The sequence below is a fragment of the Podarcis tiliguerta genome (genome assembly GCF_965153285.1).
Source record: "Podarcis tiliguerta genome assembly, chromosome: 3".
In the NCBI taxonomy this organism is placed as follows: domain Eukaryota; kingdom Metazoa; phylum Chordata; class Lepidosauria; order Squamata; family Lacertidae; genus Podarcis; species Podarcis tiliguerta.
The window spans coordinates 39,483,791-39,498,446 of record NC_139536.1 but is presented as its reverse complement, the minus strand read 5'-3'; the positions used below and the strand labels follow the sequence as shown (position 1 = coordinate 39,498,446).

The 14,656-nt window shown below is 47.5% G+C and overlaps 1 protein-coding gene across 2 annotated transcripts; it reads left to right on the top strand.

Annotated features, from left to right (window-relative positions):
- Positions 1-4,689: 4,689 nt before the first annotated feature.
- CYP1B1 (cytochrome P450 family 1 subfamily B member 1) lies at positions 4,690-12,912 on the top strand. Of its 2 annotated transcripts, XM_083432204.1 has the most exons (3): positions 4,690-5,348; positions 8,723-9,718; positions 11,584-12,912. In XM_083432204.1, the coding sequence occupies exons 1-3, from the start codon at positions 5,311-5,313 to the stop codon at positions 12,188-12,190; spliced, it is 1,641 nt and encodes a 546-aa protein (XP_083288330.1). In that variant the 5' UTR covers positions 4,690-5,310; the 3' UTR covers positions 12,191-12,912. The 2 variants fall into 2 exon arrangements, with proteins under 2 accessions (XP_083288330.1, XP_083288329.1); XM_083432203.1 differs by lacking the exon at positions 4,690-5,348 and having other exon boundaries at positions 7,768-9,718; positions 11,584-12,332.
- Positions 12,913-14,656: the final 1,744 nt, after the last annotated feature.

The following is a 14,656-nucleotide window of genomic DNA, read 5'->3' as shown; positions in this document are numbered from 1 at the left end:
AGTCTAGCATATCTTGGAAAACTCCTGAAACCATGGTAGCACTTTCTCTAGAACCACAAACTATGTGCAATGTGATTCTTTCTGAGCTTCCCAGTGCGATTTCAGGCAGGCAGATGAAGCAAACCAGCTAGCCTTAAGATGGTTGAGAATTGTCTCAACATGGATGCCTGTGTCCACATATTTAGAGAGGTGGGGTGTAATCGTCATCAAGGAGGTGGAACTTGAACTGTGTGAGCACAACCACCTGCTCTGAACCTACTATTCACCAAGAGAAGCATGGCACATTGCCATGGGCAATGCATTCCTTGGAAGCCTGATCTGCTGTCCCTGTTGCCTGAGGCAGTCCCTCACCTTGCTGATCCTAAGGTAAAGGTAAAGGGACCCTTGAACATTAGGTTCAGTCGTGGCCGACTCAGGGGTTGCGGCACTCATCTCGCTTTATTGGCCAAGGGAGCCAGCGTACAGCTTCTGGGTCATGTGGCCAGCATGACTAAGCCGCTTCTGGTGAACCAGAGCAGCGCACGGAAACGCCGTTTACCTTCCTGCCAGAGCGGTACCTATTTATCTACTTGCACTTTGAGGTGCTTTTGAACTGCTAGGTTGGCAGGAGCAGGGACTGAACAATGGGAGCTCACCCCATTGCGGGGATTCGAACCGCCGACCTTCTGATCAGCAAGCCCTAGGCTCGGTGGTTTAACCCACAGCGCCACCCGCGTCCCTTCTGACTGACCTTCTAGGCTGACCCTAGAAGCACACAATCTGCAGATAAGCTCTCCTGTAGAAGCCACCTTCCCCTCAGTCTGCACTGAATGCAGAAGTGAGGAAGTTTGGGAAATGTCAAAATGTACCCTGGGGGAAGATGGGGCTTGTAACAAAAAAAAGCCCAAATATAATAAGGATGGGCACAAAGTATATTTTACAGCTGAACTGTAAAACAAAATGCATACTGAAAGAGCTTTGTGAATTGGATACACTTGAGTTGGATACACTTCCTCTTTCTAAACCCCATAAATCTCATGAACATTTCATAAACCAAATGAAATGTCGTATGGGGTCGATTTTTATGAAAAGCGACCAGCTATGTTCTGTCTCTTCCGCAGAGTTCCAAGCAGAAATGTACAGCGGAGGCCTGTCTGTTAGGCAAATGGAGGGCTGGCCCACCAACCTCAATCAGCCTCCAATGGCCTCTCTTCCTACTTACATCCAGTTATGGGGATGGCCCTGACTGTCAGCTTTCTCCACCTTAGGGTCAGTGTTGCCCCTGTAGAACTCAGCAGGGAGGATGGGGATGGGGACGGAACTAGAGGGAGTTGGCTCTGTCTGTCATTGGCTCTGCCTCTATGTACTGTTGGCCTCTCTTCTTTCTTCCCTACCAGTCACAACAGGCACCAGCCACTACTGAAAACAGACCATCCACATCCTTAGGGCTTTCCCCATACAATAACCTCTGCCACCACACACACAAAAGAGTCATAGCAGGAGGAGCAACTGTTTGCTGTCATTAAAAATAAATAAATCAAAGCATGTGGGTTTCAGTAATGAGGACTGGGAGCACACGGTGTTCAAAGAATCAAATATTTTTAAAGCACAGTCAAGGAAATAATAAGTCCCCCAGAGCACAATATTCATCAGGAAGCTTAGTTTGGTCAGAATTGAGTATACTGTACACTTATTGAAACAACACTAAATACATTACATATGGCAAATGAGCCACTATAGCCACTAGAGGGCCATGAAAATTTGTGTCCCAGGCTTTTTAGATTTGTCTACCCATGTAGTATCTGAAACCCAAGGGGACCTTGGTTGCCAGATGTAAGGTCCCCCCCCCCCAGCTCTCCTACCACACTTTTAGAGAGTAATACATTTCTGAAAAACAAATAAATGACAAAATTATAACCAACAGAATGCCTTTTTGGAGTGACTAGTTGAATGTGCTAGTCTCTGCATCTTAAAAAGCAGAGACATCACCTTGCCAACAAAGGTCCATATAGTTAAAGCTATGGTTTTCCCAGTAGTGATGAATGGAAGTGAGAGCTGGACCATAAAGAAGGCTGATCACCGAAGAATTGATGCTTTTGAATTATGGTGTTGGAGGAGACTCGAGAGTCCCATGGACTGCAAGAAGATCAAACCTATCCATTCTGAAGGAAATCAGTCCTGAGTGCTCAGGACAGATCGTGAAGCTGAGGCTCCAATACTTTGGCCACCTCATGAGAAGAGAAGACTCCCTGGAAAAGACCCTGATGTTGGGAAAGATTGAGGGCACAAGGAGAAGAGGACGACAGAGGATGAGATGGTTGGATAGTGTTCTCGAAGCTACCAGCATAAGTTTGACCAAACTGCAGGAGGCAGTGGAAGACAGAAGTGCCTGGCGTGCTCGGGTCCATGGGGTTGCGAAGAGTCGGACACGACTAAACGACTACAACAAGAAGCTGAATATGTTGTTGGTTTTCCACGATTGGAATGTAATAATGGAGGGATACAATCTATTTCAGAAAAACAGACCAGACAAGAAAGGAGGAGGAGTGACGTTATATGTCATGGATGTGTATACCTATGAAAAGATCCTGGAGAACAGGCGAAGTCCCGGCAGACTGGAGGAGGGCAAATGTTGTCCCTATTTTCAAAAAGGGGAAAAGAGAGGACCCAAATAATTATTGCCCAGTCAGTCTGACATCAATACCAGGGAAGATTCTGGAGCAGATCATTAAGCAAACAGTCTGTGAGCACCTAGAAAGGAATGCTGTGATCACCAATAGTCAGCATGGATTTCTGAAAAATAAGTCATGTCAGACTAACCTGATCTCGTTTTTTGACAGAATTACAAGCCTGGTAGATGAAGGGAACGCAGTGGATGTAGCCTACCTTGATTACAGCAAGGCATTTGACAAGGTGCCCCATGATATTCTTGTAAAGAAGCTGGTAAAATGCGGTCTTGACTATGCTACCACTCAGTGGATTTGTAACTGGCTGACTGACCGAACCCATAGGTTCGGTCAGTCACTCAATGGTTCCTCTTCATCCTGGAGAAGAGTGACTAGTGGGGTGCCACAGGGTTCTGTCTTGGGCCCGGGTCTTATTCAACATCTTTATCAACGACTTGGATGATGGACTCAAGGGCATCCTGATCAAATTTGCAGATGACACCAAACTGGGAGGGGTGGCTAACACCCCAGAGGACAGGATCACACTTCAAAACGACCTTGACTGATTAGAGAACTGGGCCAAAACAAACAAGATGAACTTTAACAGGGAGAAATGTAAAGTAGATCAAGGGAAGTAATAGTGCCACTGTATTCTGCTCTGGTCAGACCTCACCTGGAGTACTACAAGAAAGAAGATTCCACCTAAACATTAGGAAGAACTTCCTGACAGTAAGAGCTGTTCGACAGTGGAATTTGCTGCCAAGGAGTGTGGTGGAGTCTCCTTCTTTGGAGGTCTTTAAGCAGAGGCTTGACAACCATATGTCAGGAGTGCTCTGATGGTGTTTCCTGCTTGGCAGGGGGTTGGACTCAATAGCCCTTGTGGTCTATTCCAACTCTATGATTCTATTCTATGATTCTCCATTCAGTATATAACTTATCATATTTAGGACTGGGGATGATTTTTTTGCACGGTTGAGATTCATTATGGAACCCTTAGATTCTGTTTTTGTCTTCTCCTATAGGCCAATTCACTTGCTTAAGTGGTTTGCAGACATGCTGATGTGGACTTCACTTGCTAGAATTGTACATGGTGGCCTGGATCAAGTGGGAAAGGGCGATAGCTCCGTGGCAGAGCATCTGCCATGCAAGCAGAAGGTCCCAAGTTCAATCCTGGGCATTTCCAGGTAGGGCTGAGAGACTCCTGCCTGAAATCTTTAAAAGCTGCTGTCAGTCAATACAGACAACACTGGCCTCGAGGCACCAGTGGTCTGACTCTGCATAAGCCAACTTCCTATGTTTCAGTGTTCCATTGTGTTTTAAAATCTGCAGTCTGTAGCCGACAATACCTAGCAACTGATCTTTTAGGCTCTAAATCTCTCCAGCACATCATTTATCCCCCCACAGTGTGGTCTTCAAAACCCTTTGTCTTTCAGGTCTCATCTTTTCAGATAAAATGAAGAGGGAGAGAACCATGTACGCTGCCTTGAGCTCCCTGGAAAAAACGGTGGGATATAAATGCAGCAAATAATAAATAAATATCAACGTGTGAAGGGATTCATGGACCCCAGATAGAGAGACACATGAGGCAACAAACCATGTGGGCTCGTGTGGCAAGCAAGGGTGCCAACTTGAATAAAATATTGGGGGGGGGGGCAGGTAAGCCCCGCTCCACAATCACATGACATGGCACACACGCACGATTTGAATGGGATTTCCCCTCAACTTTGGGGGGGGCTAACCCCCTCAACTATTTTATTGATGGGTGGGCTGAAGGGACCTCAGCTCCTAGGATTCAGCTACCATTTCAGAGGTAGCATTCTGGGCCATGCCATGCCCAAGTGGTCAAAGATCTGAGTGTAGCTCCAAAAAGAGATTTGGCACGCCCTCCGCGCTACCCTCTAATTTCACCCTCTGATACCCCGGCGGGGGGTGGGGGTGGCTGAAGCTGGCAAGTCCTCACACACCTTGCAAAGCCAGCCTGGGAAACAGAAGCCTCTCTAAGAACTCGAGGGAGGGAGCGAGGGAAGTACCGGGCTGAGCTCCGTCCTGGGAAAGCAGCGCGGGGGGCCCTTTGGCCCGGCGCTCTCCTCCGTCTCCGTTTCCCTGCGGATCTCGCGTGCGCGCCCGGGGAGGGGAGGAGATGGCCAGAGGCTTCCCATCAGCCGCAGATCACGCCAGGCGGACTCCGCACGCAACGGGGAGGTGACACACGCCGAGGGTAGGAAACTTCTCCAGCCTCCGGGGGCAGAGGAGGGCTTTCCCCTACCTCCAGCTCCGAGAGAAGCTTTGGGGGCTGCTTTTTTGCACGGCACTTGGGAGCTCCACTTTCCTCGCGGGGCCCGGAGCGAGCGAGAGAGAAGAGGAGACGGCTCGCCAGGTCTCTCGTCGAGGAAGCGAGACAGTTGCCTGGGCTTCCCCTGGTCGCAAGGCGCTGCTCCTCCCGAAGCAGCCCGAGGGAGACCCCGCCAGGCGGAGCTGGTGGGCGGCAGCGGCGAGCGCAGCGCGGCCGGGATCGGGGGCCGAGGCTGGCGCTGATTGGCCGGCGCGAAGGACCTGCTGCCCAGAGCCGAGGAGCGACCGGGATCTTTTCGAAACCGCTCGCTCGTCCTCCCTCAAGCAGGGGCTGCTGTGTGCGTGCGGAGCTCGAGTCTTGGCCGGAGGCAGGATGAGCCAGAGAGATGTGGCAGAAGCTTTGGTGAACAGGTGAGTCCCCGATCCTGCGAACAAGCAATTCCCCCCCCGTCCCGTCCTTTTTAATATGGGGTGGCTTGTGCAAGGAAACGGCCAGTCGTGCCTTTTTGAGGCAATGGATCCTCCTGGGGTGGGGTGCCCCTCCAAGATATGCTTCCCTTCTTAAGGGCGTTTACCCAATAGCTGCTTTGAGTCTCACCCCAATAAGTTGGTTTGCTTAGGTCCCCAAATCTTTGGGTGACAACCTGGGGTGCTTTAGCTTGTGGCAGCAAAAACTGCAAATACTTCTGCGGCACAGGCGAATACAGTGGAACCTCGGGTTGCAGATGCTTCAGGTTACAGACGCTTCAGGTTACAGACTCCGCTAACCCAGAAATAGTACCTCGGGTTAAGAACTTTCCTTCAGGTTGAGAACAGAAATCACGCAGTGGGAGGCCCCATTAGCTAAAGTGGTGCTTCAGGTTAAGAACAGTTTCAGGTTAAGAACGGACCTCCAGAATGAATTAAGTTCTTAACCCGAGGTACCACTAGCAGCCACCTCCTAGGGGCCAGGGGCTTCGACCCTCCCCATAAAATATTTGAGGGGCTGCCCCCCAAGTTAATGGGCATTGTCATTCAAATGGTGTGCATGCAATGCGTCATGTGATTATGTGTGATGGGCTTACGTAGCCCCTCCCCAACATTTTATTCAAGTGAATGCATCTATTATGGCATCAGCTTCCATGGACAGATGCAGATGTTGCCCTAAGTTGGCAAGCATAGGTGGAGAAGAGGCCTTGGCTCTCATTTGCCCCCTGCTGTTATATCCCTTCCACCTGCAGTAGGATAAGGGATCTTGCAGCATCATTTGTAAGTGCGAATGCTGACTTGTTTCCATCTTCTTGTTTCCATCTTCAACCCACCTTTTGCATACATGATGAGTGTGAGGAATGGGAAGGACACTCCCCTGCCCACAATTCTAGAGTACAGATTTGTGTGGGTAAAAGAGTGGTTTAAAAAACCATGGCAGTGGATACAAGTCCAGAACCCAAGATTCTGAAAGTTTCTAAAAGTGGCTTTCTAAGGCTACTGGTTTGAATGTGGCCAATCTACAGCGTAAGGGTGACAGCCAACTAAGTCACACTCAGGAGTAGATCCACTGAAATCAATGGCTCTACTGATTCAGAGTATGAAGAACATTGGGTATCGCCTTAAGATCCCACACCTCCACTTCCCATTCTTGATAGTCTCATTGAACTCAGTCATTCTGGGGCTACCCCCAAACTATTTGTCTACCCCAGTCCTATCAATGGCAAATTGCATTGACTTGATTTCTGCATATTGGTCCCAATCCTACAAACAATCAATCATAAATCACTTGTCCCATTGCCTTTGGTGGGTCTTGAGGCTGAAACCTATACACATTTACCTGTAAGTAAACCTTACTGAAAGGGACAAGGGTGGCGCTGTGGGTTAAACCACAGAGCCTAGGACTTGCCAATCAGAAGGTCGGTGGTTCGAATCCCCGCGACGGGGTGAGCTCCCATTGCTCAGTCCCTGCTCCTGCCAACCTAGCAGTTTGAAAGCACGTCAAAGTGCAAGTAGATAAATAGGGACCGCTCCGGCGGGAAGGTAAACGGCGTTTCCGTGTGCTGCTCTGCTTCGCCAGAAGCGGCTTAGTCATGCTGGCCACATGACCCAGAAGCTGTACACCGGCTCCCTCGGCCAATAAAGCAAGATGAGCGCCGCAACCCCAGAGTCGGCACAACTGGACCTAATGGTCATGGGTCCCTTTACCACTTACAACAAAACAAACACTGAACTGGGTAACTGCTATGTGTTTAGCATCAGGATATACAACTGCAACCTGAAGGTTAGCTTGTAATCTTAGTTTCCAGACAAGTTCCAGTGAAATCAATGGACTTTGTTTCAAGTAAGGATGTGATGCTCTGCACTTACTTGGGAGTATAGTACATCCTACTGAAACTAGTGAGACCAAAAGCTAAGTATCACTTTGAAAAGCTGCAATCCCTTTTTTATTTGGGCAAGCAATTAATGGTCAGGAGAAGAGGGTTGTTTTAATGTACCAGTATGAAAGCAATTCATGGCTCTGCTCAAATTCAATGTAACTTATTATGTAGAACACCTTACTTTTGAAGTGATGTGATGGATGCTTACATGCTGTTTAAATACTGCAAGTTTTCTTACTTCACTGCTAGGTTCCTGCCTGAAACATTGCATAGATTTGCACAAATATGATGAATTCCCACATAACATTTCAAAGTGCAAATTTTCATGGACTGTTCATGCCTTTTTTCTGGCAGGACTCTGGGAAGCTTTCCAAAAGCACAAACCAAAGATGAAGTTTAGAGCAGGGTGGATGGAAATTGATGGTCTTTATTTTAAAAAAATGTTTTTAAAATTTGTAATTTTAAGGAAACTGAGTCTTTTATTTGTTTACTCTTTAGCTATATTACAGATCATAATGGTTTTTTAAAAAACACAACTTGGTTTAAACTAAAGCCGATACTTAATGCAAGCATACATTCAATGATCCCCTCACATACACTGGATTAAAGCCTGCTTTTCCAACATGGAGGAAAAAACCATGGAGATCATGAATGTGTTATTATACTTGATTATGAATGTTTCTGATTCTGCAATAAACTTCCCAACTGATGCAAAAACAAGTTCCCCCAGAAATTACCACACTTGCTTTTGTAAAGTACTAGATGCTTACAGCTAAAGCTTACTCAAAATTCACTCCAAAAATAGCATTTTTGCTATATACACTTAGAAAAGTGTACACACTCTATACTGGAGTGTAGCCCTAGTTTTCAATATTTGGTTCACAGTGCAACCCTGTACCTGTTTATTTGGACTTAAATCTCCTTGTTTACTGGGGTTTACTTCTTAGCAAGTGCGTTTAAGGGCACGATCAACATTAGAGTTAAGATCCTTGATAGCAAAAAGGCTTTATGAGTTACAAACCAATAGACTTCTTACAGCAGCCAATTAACATACACTTCCGTTAAGAAAAGAGAGAGATGGTTTAAGTCAGTGTATTTACCCTTCACACACACACGCACATGCTGGCTAAAATTAACCTACCCGGGCTCCAAGTATTATTACCGAGTATGTAGGGCAGGCTGCGAATGCTAGATGCCGAGTGTCTATGGCAGGCTTGCAAGTTTGAGGGCCCTCAATTTGGTGGGTGGGGATCCCTTTCCACACAAAGGAAACCGCACGTGCAGGAAGTTTTGGTACATAAGAGTTTTTCCCTCTTTTTCAATGGCGCCGCATTTAAAAATGCACCTGCGGCCTGACGCGCGGATGGCGGGGGCACTTCCCCGCCGCAGGCTGTGCCGCCTGTCTCTGCTTGTAACCCTCCGCCCTTTTCTCCGCAGCGTGCGCCCCCGCGCCTTGGAAGACGTGCTCCCGGCCGGCGTGCCCCCGGTGCAGGGCTTGCTGCTGCTGCTGCTCTCGCTGCTGGCCGCCTTCCACGCGGCCAGGCTCCTGCTGCAAGAGCGGCGGCGGCGGCGGAGGCTGGAGCCGCCGGGCCCCTTCCCGTGGCCGCTGCTGGGCAACGCGGCTCAGCTGGGCAGCGCCCCTCACCTGGCCTTCGGGCGCCTGGCGGCCACCTACGGCCACGTCTTCCAGCTGCGCCTGGGCGGCTGGCCCGTGGTGGTGCTGAGCGGCGAGCGCGCCATCCGCGAGGCGCTCATCCGCCAGGGGGCCGCCTTCGCGGGCCGCCCGCCTTTCCCCTCCTTCCAGCTGGTGTCGGGCGGGCGCAGCTTGGCCTTCGGCGGCTACTCGGAGCTGTGGAAGCTGCAGCGGCGCCTGGCGCACTCGACGGTGCGCGCTTTCTCGGCGCGCCGCCTGCTGGAGCGTCCCCTGGTGGCCGAGGCGCGCGCCGTGGTGCGGCTGCTGGTGCGCGCGTGTGCCGGCGGCGCCTTCGTCGACCCGTCGAGGAGCCTGGTGGTGGCCGTGGCCAACGTCATGAGCGCGCTGTGCTTCGGGCGCCGCTACAGCCACGCCGACGCCGAGTTCCGGCGCCTGGTGGGCCGCAACGAGCAGTTCGGGCGCACGGTGGGCGCCGGCAGCTTGGTGGACGTGCTGCCCTGGCTGCAGCGCTTCCCCAACCCGGTGCGCTCCGCCTTCCGCGCCTTCCGCTCCCTCAACCACGAGTTCTACAGCTTCGTGCGCCAAAAGTTCGTGCAGCACCAGAGCAGCCTCCGCCCGGGCGCAGCCCTCCGCGACCTCATGGACGCCTTCCTCCGCCTCCAGCAGGCGCAGCCCGCGCTGCCCCTGGAGCACGTGCCCGCCACCGTCACCGACATCTTCGGCGCCAGCCAGGACACGCTCTCCACCGCCCTGCAGTGGCTCTTGATCTTCCTCATCAGGTGAGCTGCTGGGCCGCGGGGTGGAGTCCGAGGCAAAAGCGCCACTTGACCCTCGGAGAAGCTCAGGTAGCGGAACGGGGGAAGGTCCGGACCCGAAGAGGAGCGGATCTCCGCCGAGAGGCGGTGAGAAAGCATTGTTTTCAACCCGAGGGCCACATTCCCCACTGGGCAATCTTCCGAGGGCCGCATGAGCGGGTAGGGAGGGATGAGGCTAAAATGGGAGCAGAGCAAGGAATGGGAATTCTAACTTCCTACATTGTTAGGCCAGTTTCTACATACACTTACACACACACACCCATCCAGGTGAGCAAAAGGCTTTATGGATTGGAGTGCCAGAACCCATTCCAAGCACGCACTAACTCTCAAGGAGAGTGCAAAGCTGAAAGACAAAGAAGCCTGGAGGTCTATATTTGCCTCTTGAGCTGAGGTTCTCCAACCATGTAGAGAAAGCTGAATGTATCCTCCCATAAAGATGAAGGTGATAGCTGAGGTGCACATGCCACCGACTTTGCCCATTCTTTGAGAAATCCAAGTTCTCATTGAGTTTGGCCTTATGTGATTACCTGGGTCTTTTGGTTCCCCCATTCTATCCTGAAAAAATGAATGGCCACCAGATCCTGTTAGGAGTCACATTAGCTTAACAGAATATGGTACAGAACTCTTATTTTCCAGGGTTGTGCTTGAATTTGAGTTTGGTATCCTCCATTAAGATGCAATTGTGCTCTTTTAGAATGATGAAGCACCACCTTGCTGTATAGAATTTCAGTAAACTGAAAGTTGTTGCAAAATATCTCTCCCCCCTTTAACTGGATGTTTCCTTTCATAATGTGACATACAAGAACAGGTCATATGGCAAAAAATAGTGGTTCATCAGTCCCTTTTCCAAACCATTGCTCAGCTCTCTTCAACCCAATGCTGTTGTCAAGGGCTCCTGGTTTAACCTAGCTGCCCAAAACAATTTGTGTGTCTGCAGGATAACAAAACCAAACCAATTTGGATCCTACCCTGAGGCCAAAATGTGTAGTGCACTAAATAGATTTCCATTTACAAATTAGCCCAGTATTGGGTATTAGCTATTGATATGAAGCCATTAAAACTGTATTGAGTCAATTACTGTATTATCTCTTCTGGACACTAGTAAATTCATTGGGAGAATGATAGTTGAACGTTTTTAGATAAAATGCAAGTCCTCAAAGTTTCGGAATATATATATTATTTTTGTATTCATTGTTTAACAATCCAAGAAGTAAAAGCTCAAATATGAGATTAAACATCTCAAGGCTCTAGTGGGTTAACAGCGAAATTTTGCAAACAGTTTGCAAGCATAGTAACACAAAAACCAGTTCAGTAATTAACACTGACACAATCCCTTCCCCAGCCTGGAACGAGGCAAAGATTGTTCTATTAAGAGCAAGTAAAGAAACAACATAGATTTTTACTTCAGTTTTGGCAGACAGGCTTTTGTACTGTTGTGAGAAGTTATATAAAAACAGACCAAACAGGAATTTGTAAGGGGAAGAAATTAGTCTCTTCACATTCATAGAGCCGATATGGGTGCTATCCAGTTGCCCGTCCTGCTTGTGTTAATGGAACTTCCCTTCCTCACCTTGACCTGAAAACTGCTTGGGAGGTTGGGGACCCACTGGAGCAGACTGAGGGCATGAGAGGCTGCTGAGGGTACATTGCAGGGGGGGACCTGGAGGCACAAGAGGTGGCCACACTTCCATCCCACCTGCCAATTCATCCTCCCCACATTTTACCAGTGGACATACATTGGTTTGGGACCTACATTTGCCCAGGTAACATTTTCTTTCAGAAGAGTTGAGAGAAAATTTCCCAAATGTGTTGTTGTTTTTTTAAACCAGGTACCCAGAGGTACAGGCTAAGCTGCAAGAAGAGATCGATAAAGTTGTCGGAAGGGACCGCTTGCCTTCTGCTGAGGACCAGCCCCACTTGCCTTACGTCATGGCCTTCCTTTACGAATCCATGCGTTTCAGCAGCTTTGTGCCAGTTACCATTCCCCACTCCACCGTGGCTGACACCACCTTAATGGGCTACCGCATCCCCAAAGACACCGTGGTCTTTGTCAACCAGTGGTCAGTAAATCACGACCCGGTGAAATGGCCTTCGCCAGAGGAGTTTAACCCATTGAGATTCCTGGATGAGAATGGATTCCTTAACAAAGATCTCACCAGCAGCGTGATGATTTTTTCGCTGGGCAAACGTCGGTGCATTGGGGAAGAGTTATCTAAAGTGCAGCTCTTCCTCTTTATTGCCATATTCGTACACCAGTGCAATTTCAGTGCTAATCCAAAGGAAGACACGAAAATGGATTTCACCTATGGCTTGACTATTAAACCCAAGCCGTTTGAGCTCAACGTCACACTTCGAGATAACATGGATTTGCTGGATAGCACCGTACAGAGACTTCAGGCAGAAAAGGATTCTGAAAATGGCCTCCCAGATATGTAAACGTTGAAGTTTGAACACTGTTTGTAGTCCTCTTATAAGGATCATTTGCCTTTTTCTATTTAAATGAAACACATTGAAATATAATGTATTCTGGAGAGGTAGTAGCATGAAAATGAAGTAAAACAATGCATTATTTTTCAAATATGGGTTTGGTTTTAACCATTGGTATTTCATTACCTCTGCATTTCTTGCCAGGCAGAAGCAAAAAGGGCATTCTCCAAAGTTGTTTTAAGAATCTGAAGTTCCCTCCACATTAGTGTTTAGTTTGGGATTGCCTTGCTACGTTTACTCATCAAGCATCCAATCATTGTCATCCTATCCTATATTTTCCTGCAGTTATTCAGTCTTTTCTCAGACTGCAGGAAGTCTGACTTTGCAGAAGACGACCTCTGTACCAGTGGAGATTGTGCTGCTCTTCTGTCACTTTAGAAAGGGCAGGATTTTGACACAACCAGTTTGATGGATGATGCAGTTGAATCAACACAGCACAATTCTCTACGGTTGCAGGCACCATTTTATCATCCCGGTTACACAGTCTTTTTAATTAGCACATTTTAAATGCTTTACAAGGGTTTATGTCTATTGTTATTGTTTTTATTACATTGGTGAAATACCACTTAAGTGAAAGTGTGCAAGCACTATAATGCTAAAATTTAAAATATGATGGGGTGAGGTCCCTTTCTATCCCCAGCTATCTGGGCAACAATTTTTTTTATCCTTTTTTAAATAAAAAATATAAAAAATGGTGCTTTACCATCTGATACAGCTACTCCCTATGCTGCCAAAGGTACAAGTTGGGATTGTAGCTGTGAATGACAATTGTATTTCAATGCCTTGGTTATAAAATATCTCTCCATTGACATTCCAGATGTTTTTGTCTGAAGAGATTTTAAATATAAGCACAATTTTATTCTCAAATATAATTGACATTTACTAAAGTAAGCAGGCACTCATTGTGCATTGCATCTGTTATAACAAATCTGGATTGAGACAGTGATGTTAAAAGATGTTGAATAAATCGTCCGCTTACCTCAGACTATCACACATAGGGATGTAAGGCAATGTTTTAAAGTAATATTTGGAAAATAATTGCATTTGACAACCTAGGCTTTATTGGTTGAGTGCTCTGTTAGTGTCACTCATTGATATACATTCATAAATAGGGATGTTATTAATTTGGATAAATGCATATATATAAATAATATGGAAAGTGCTAATTAAGGTTGGTTCTGCATTTTAAAACAATTTGAATAAAAAACTGGAAGCACTCATTGAGTGCTGTTGAAGCCAAAAGGCTTCTTAATTAGTGTGTTTCCTTCCAGGATTGGACTCTTGTTAAATCAGTTCTGGGCTTCTCTCTCTAATTGAATGAAGCTTTGCTATGAGGGGTTGGGGGACATGAGGTCCCCCAGTTGCTGTTGGGTTCCCAACTTCCACCATCCATGATGGGCTGGGTCTGATGGGGAGTCCCAAACATCTGGGAGACCACAGGTTCCCCACCCAAGCTCTGCACCGATGAGTGACAAAAGGACTGAGGACCTCATCCATCTTCCATTTAAAATAAATAGAATTGCAGTTGCCTTCAATATAAATAATAGCCCCATAGAGTTAATTCCTAATCTAGGGTTCTGGCAATTTGCCCCCCCCCCACCTCTTTTATCCCCACTTAGGCTCTGAACTTGAATTGCTTTGAATAGGAAAACTTGTTTGGTCATTACCCTTCAAAATTGGGAGTTTAAGGTGTTTGCAAACCAGACCCGAGTGCACTGGTCTCAATTTGTGTAGGCTCCTTTTTGAAATGTGATGCTCAGCGTACCGATGACATTCAAATGAGGGTGTGGGTCATCATGATCCTGATCAGCCACTATTAAAACCATATCTGCATAGGGATGTGGTGGCTCATGAAATAATATTATGTTTTTCCCTCCATAGCTAAGGTCCTGTAAGCTTATGTCAATCATGTTAATTACCGTATTTTTCGCTCTATAAGACGCACCAGACCACAAGACGCACCTAGTTTTTGGAGGAGGAAAACAAGGAAAAATTCTGAATCTCAGAAGCCAGAACAGCAAGAGGGATTGCTGCGCAGTGAAAGCAGCAATCCCTCTAGCTGCACAGCCTGCATTCGCTCCATAAGACGCACACACATTTCCCCTTACTTTTTAGAAGGGAAAAAGTGAGTCTTATGGAGCAAAAAATATGGTACTTGGGTGTCTCACCATCCAGCTGTCAGGAGCTAGACCTAGGACTAAATGGGTGGCTTTAATCTGAAAGCAGAAGGAAAATCTGTCTGTAGTTGAGTTGCTTTTCTGGCAGTGCTTCCGAAACTTCTGACCCAAGCCCTGCTGAAACATTGACCTTCTAAAGGTGGCATTACCTCTGAAGCAATAGATTTGCAAGTGAAAATGTGTTTTACTTGATTCTCAAGTCTGTAGTACTGAAGTCTGTAGCCGAATGATACAATAG